Raw genomic sequence first — 5,440 nt, 5'->3', positions numbered from 1 at the left:
AGGGGGTTGGACTTGAAGATCTACAAGGTCCCTTCAGACCCTACTTCTATGATTCTATGATTCTATGATCCTTGAAGGAGCTTTCTTATTTCTTCCTATTGAATCTTTTCCACTCTGCATGAAATAATTAGATTTATGGATGAGAGAGAGAGAATGGATATGACTATATAGGGTGAGTCAGCGGTTCTTAAAGTTTTTGCATTAATAGGCCATTTTCAAACCTCAGCATTTCTCCCGGACTACAATGCACTATTTAATCAAACTTTTAATTGAAAATACTACATAGGCAGTGTAAATAAAGACAGGGTTCTAGGTGTTTAAAATTTCTATCTTTTTTTTGGTGAAGTAATAATGAGATTTATATTGCAAAAAAACAGTAAAAACAGTACAGCAATGGTGGGTTGAATTGACTAAAGTTTTAGTTTGACTCTGGCTCCACATCCAGCTTATATTGGTGCTTTGCAATGCCTACATTTGTAGAAGTGGATTTTTCTGTACTTCCTTTGACCTCAAAACAAAGTGGTATCAAAAATGCAATTGTTTTGGCGAAAGTTCTGCGTAGTCAGACTGAGCATAGGACAAAAAATTCAGTTATTATTCATTTTGAAAACAGTAATTTTAAAGAGCCATTACAGCTCATGTGTTAGGGTCATGGTTGGCCTGTTGGAGACCTGTGCTGTCCCAGACTCTCAACTTATGGTTCTCTTCTTGGCTGTTGCTCATGTTCCTTGCTCAAGCCAAGCAAGAGACTCAAATATCCAGCTCTCTGATAGCCAAAGTCATACTTCTCACACTGACAGTCTTTCTGACCTACAAAGTAAATTTGCAGTAGCTTCCTATAGCCTTGCTCACAGGACCCCTCATTGGTCCAGAAACTTAGTGGCAGGACAAGCATCAGCAGCTTTAATGAAAATTCTCAAAAGACTTTCCCTCTTTGGGATTTTTTGATACTAATGGGTTAAAGATGAGCAGCAGATACTAAGTGGGGAAGTCACTGTAGCAACAGAAAAAGTTTTCCTGTGTGGTTGCAGAAAATCTAAATACAACTTTTCTATGTAAGGAGTCTGAAAAAAAAATTTTCTTCTGGGCTTGTTTCTTCTGGTTAATAAGAATACATTGGCTTGGGTTTTGCATCAGCTTTTGAGGTGTGCGTAAGTTTTAATTTTATTATAAAACCCAAAAGCAACTCTGTTCTGCTTGTACAGATTTAATTCTGTTTTTATGACTAATAGTAGTGTACAAATTGACCAATAAGGTCTCTACATTTTGTTTTATTAGGCAGCTCATTGCCACAAGTGGCAACAGTGTGTATCAGGTGATCCACCCATGTCAGAAAAGTCATGTTGCCAATCTGGCAAGGCATGCATGTAGCTGCCATATGGGAATCCAAAATGACTGCCATGAATTCATGTTTTGTTCAATATTTCAGCCCCCGCTAGGATTGGTTTTGTCAGTAATCCCAGTGATGAAACCAACATTGTATGAACTGAGGAGATCAAAACATTTCTGTTGTGATAGCCATATTGGATTCCAAGCTGGCTGACACATTAGCATGTATGTATCAGCTCAATGTAATTAAAAAACCTAGTAAACTGTAATACTAAAACCTCACAAATTCTATCACTACAAATTTCATAGCAGGCCTACAGTACTGAAAACATTACAACTCAGGCTTGCCTACTGGTTCAAGTTATATTGAATAAGACACTATAATCTTTTTTATTTCAGAATGTGGATGAGTCAGATATTAATAATACATAACTCAATGGCAAAGAAACACACAAGCATATTTTCAGCTCAAGGCAATAGGAAAATCCCATAGTCTATGCCAATGGTAATATAATGGTAATACAATGGTATATTATAAGGAGAGGATAAATCAGAAATCAATGGATTGATATTGGATTAGGCCTAATTGACAGAAAAAGTAACAAAAGGAACTACAGTTCCATAAAGAGGAGGTCATTCTTATAAGTTACTGCTAACACAGACTAAGGTGCATGCAAAGTCCTTTTTGTCTGTAGGCCCCGGTTATCACAGCATATTTCACTCTCCTCATGCGTTGTAGGTCATCAGGGAAGCCTGAGGACCTAACAGTTTGGCTGTGGTTTTCTGGTTGGTGGCAAGTAGGGAGGTATTCAACACTGTAATGACCATGTTCTTCTGTAGATCTAGCCCAAATCCCCCACTAATTCCATCTGCCATTCCCATGAGAATATGTACAAAGGCCCAAGAAGCAGTGGAAATACTGTGCTTCCAATACAAGGTGAGATGAAGGTAGGCAGTCAGAAGAGATCCTGGCTACCAGGATTTCTTTTTATCTTCTGTGAATGGTTGTCGGTATGGAGTAATCATGCTGAGTACAGTGTTATTGACTAGGGGAGGAAATAAGAGGAAAAGGATTTTCCATACAAGCTATAGCAAGACTTAATTAAAGCAAATCATGATTCTAAACTTTGCTGAGGCCTGAGAATTGGCCTGAGACTTTAATACACAAGTCCTCCAGAGGCTTCCCAGGAGGGGACTGCAGTGTGATAGCTTTGCTTTCCTCTCCAGGTTCAGGGCTGCCCTTGCCCTGTCAATTTCTGATGGCTGCCACAAAAGGGTATGGAGCCACAGCCCCTTCCCTAAGCAGCTCCTTCCAAGTTACCAGCACTCTGAAATACTACCCAGATGAAGCAGTGGCAAAAATGATTCATAATCAAATTATTTGTCACTTGGTTGCTTACTATGACAGATTAACATATTTTCTTAATATTTAGAATCACTCTGGACTTCTTCCAAATGCTGTTTTGATCTAGCTATAAGTGGGTGCCTTGTCAGTGGCTGGGGGGCCCAGAGGTGATGGGATACAAATGCTAACCGGATCACAGCCTTGTGGACTGCTGGCTGCAGAATTGTCATGTCTTAACCATGGTGGCCAAATGGGACTTTTAGGGTAAAGCAGTCCTGACCATCTTGGACAGGAAAATTGTTATTCATGTAATAATTAACAGCATTACAAGTCATATATTCTATTTATTTATGGTGTATTAAAATACAATAATTGTTAATGTAAATAAGGCGAATAGAGCATATTAGCAATGAATTAATTATTTTCAATGAATTATTTGACCGATATAAGATGTACCAGTGAGAATGAGGTTTCTGGTTCCTGGGGTCCTAAGGTCTTTTTTTTCCCCTCATTTGAGAACGTGTCTGCTAAAGAATATATACTTTAACAATAATTATTAACTAGAGCGTGCATTTATTTTCCTAACAGATAACGGCTTTGAGAAACCAGAGTAAGTGGAACAATCAATTCTTCTTGGAATATCAAAGGAAGTTAGATGTTATCATATGAAATTGATGCATGTATGACATTTACAGTATTTCATGTAAAGCTATACCTTTGATTTGTTAAGCTGTGCTCCTTGATACAACTGATAAGGGTAAAGTAGTCTTTTTTTGAGATTTGTGGATCAGAGTTTTAGAAAACGTAGAGCAATGAGAACTAAACAACCAACTCTTCCTAACAAACACTTCCCCTTTGTGTCTATCCCTGTCATCACTAGTCACTAGCATTATTTTATAGTTTTATTTATCTTGCATGACATGAGGCCAAAACTGAGGGTGTCTCTCCTCCAGCAATTCCTGGAAGTTTCTTGAACCCACAGGGGTCCTACTGGGAAAACAGATTCATATACATAGCACTACATAGATCATGTGCTTAGGCTTCAGAAAGTATACAGGAGTACTATAGTTTCAGTGCATTGCTACATTTTTTTTTAAATGTCAAATAAACTCAAAACCCAGAGTCTCCATTCTAATCATGGTGCTGTGAAGCAAAAGCTAACTATAGACTCACCTGCATAAGTCTGCATGTTTTTGAATCATAAAATATTTCTCCTTGGTGGGGAAGAGTGCTGAATATTGGCAGCTACTTCTTTGACCTATGAAGCACAACCAGAGGGCAGTCATGGGCAGAGTGGTTTCTACAGGATCAGTGGCATGGGGGATTTTATGCAGTCACTGGTTTCCTTTTTAACATACCCTCCCAACCTCCCCCAGCACAATTGTGAGTGAATACTCAGGCCTAAAAAACAGTATGTTCAATATATATTGACAATTAGAGCTGTTCTACAATGTGTAAATGCTTAAATCTTGCAGAAAAAACAATGTCAGATAGCTGGCCTAGAACCAATTTGAGAGTCAAGTCTAAACCATGTAGAATTTTTTAAAATTGAAGCTGTCTGGGTAAATTTTCAATGTAATATGTGACACTGGAGATTAAATGAAGAGAATAAAGGATTTATGCTAAAACTTCTAATTTGCTAGGTATTTCTGTATAAATGAGGAACCGCCTCCAAAGAAGAAAAAGGGGGACAAGTGAGTTAAATTCTGTTCACTGTATAATCATTATTATTGAAGAGAACATAAACTTCATGGCTAGAGAATACATCTCTTAACTGTACATTTTACTTTCTAAAAGGTCATCAAACAAGAAAGAAAACAGTATTCGGATTGGCTTCTTTGAACTGGTAATAAAAGTGCTGGATTTAAATATTGCATATATATTATTCTGTGGGGTTATTCACATTAATCTTTATGGTTGTAATAGTATGTCACTGTTCAGTCAAAAAGTCTAAGAATTAAAACATCTTGGGTGAAAACTTGCCCCATTTAACTCAGTAGGAGTTTTAGCATTGACTAAAATACAATTAGAATTTCACCCTTAGGGCCTGGATTCAGGACACATTTGTACTGGTATAATTATATTGGTTTTTTTGCAACATAGTCTGGAGCAACTAAACCAACAGCTGTCCTGAGCATAGGGTCTATTACAGTGCTTATCAGTAGGTGCGTATGGAAAAAATAGTAGCCTGTTTGCCTGTAGGAAATGGCTATCCTGTGGTAGCTGTGGACACACAGCAGTTATATCCATTTATTTCTCACTAGGGTAGTGAAGAATATAATTAAAAATATTAATAAATAAAAGATTTACAAAATAACAACATTTTCCCCCTTTTTCCCCCTCCTGATTTCCCCTCCCCCCCTTTCTCTTTGTTGAAAATCTTTTCTTTTCTGAGCCTGAAACAGCACTATTTTGGCAGGATAAAATCACTGTGGGAAAATCCTCAAGCGTAGAGCTATCCAAATATAAGGTGGGGTGCAGACAGGAGTAACATTAAAAACATTAAAAAGGTAGTATTTGTAGGGCCTTTTGGCTGGAACACTACAAAGTAAGTGTGGTTGCATGCAGCTGTGTGCTCTCCAGTTGGGGGGTGCTACAGGGCGTAGGCTCCATGCTCTGTTCTGTTGCAGCCCTGTGATGCTATAATGGGTCTTATACCAGGCAAGGAGACTAAGACACGGTTGTCCTCAACTAAAAATAAGTTTATTAAACCTTAACTGGAGTAGATTCATAGATTCATAGATGCTAGGTTCAGAAGGGACCTCA

General features: G+C 38.0%; 1 protein-coding gene across 1 annotated transcript in view; it reads left to right on the top strand.

Annotated features, from left to right (window-relative positions):
* Nucleotides 1-5,440, top strand: part of ABCB11 (ATP binding cassette subfamily B member 11) — a 128,811-nt gene that overhangs the window by 32,628 nt on the left and 90,743 nt on the right. Inside the window, exons 4-6 of the mRNA XM_019522758.1 lie at nt 3,263-3,284; nt 4,318-4,368; nt 4,472-4,520. Of these exons, the coding sequence (XP_019378303.1) occupies nt 3,263-3,284; nt 4,318-4,368; nt 4,472-4,520 (122 nt within the window). The remainder of the gene's footprint in view (nt 1-3,262; nt 3,285-4,317; nt 4,369-4,471; nt 4,521-5,440) is intronic.

This window comes from Gavialis gangeticus, unplaced genomic scaffold, assembly GCF_001723915.1.
Source record: "Gavialis gangeticus isolate Ggan-Ray unplaced genomic scaffold, GavGan_comp1, whole genome shotgun sequence".
Lineage (NCBI taxonomy): Eukaryota > Metazoa > Chordata > Crocodylia > Gavialidae > Gavialis > Gavialis gangeticus.
The sequence above is the reverse complement of the archived record's forward strand: the minus strand, read 5'-3'. Positions and strand labels throughout refer to the sequence as shown.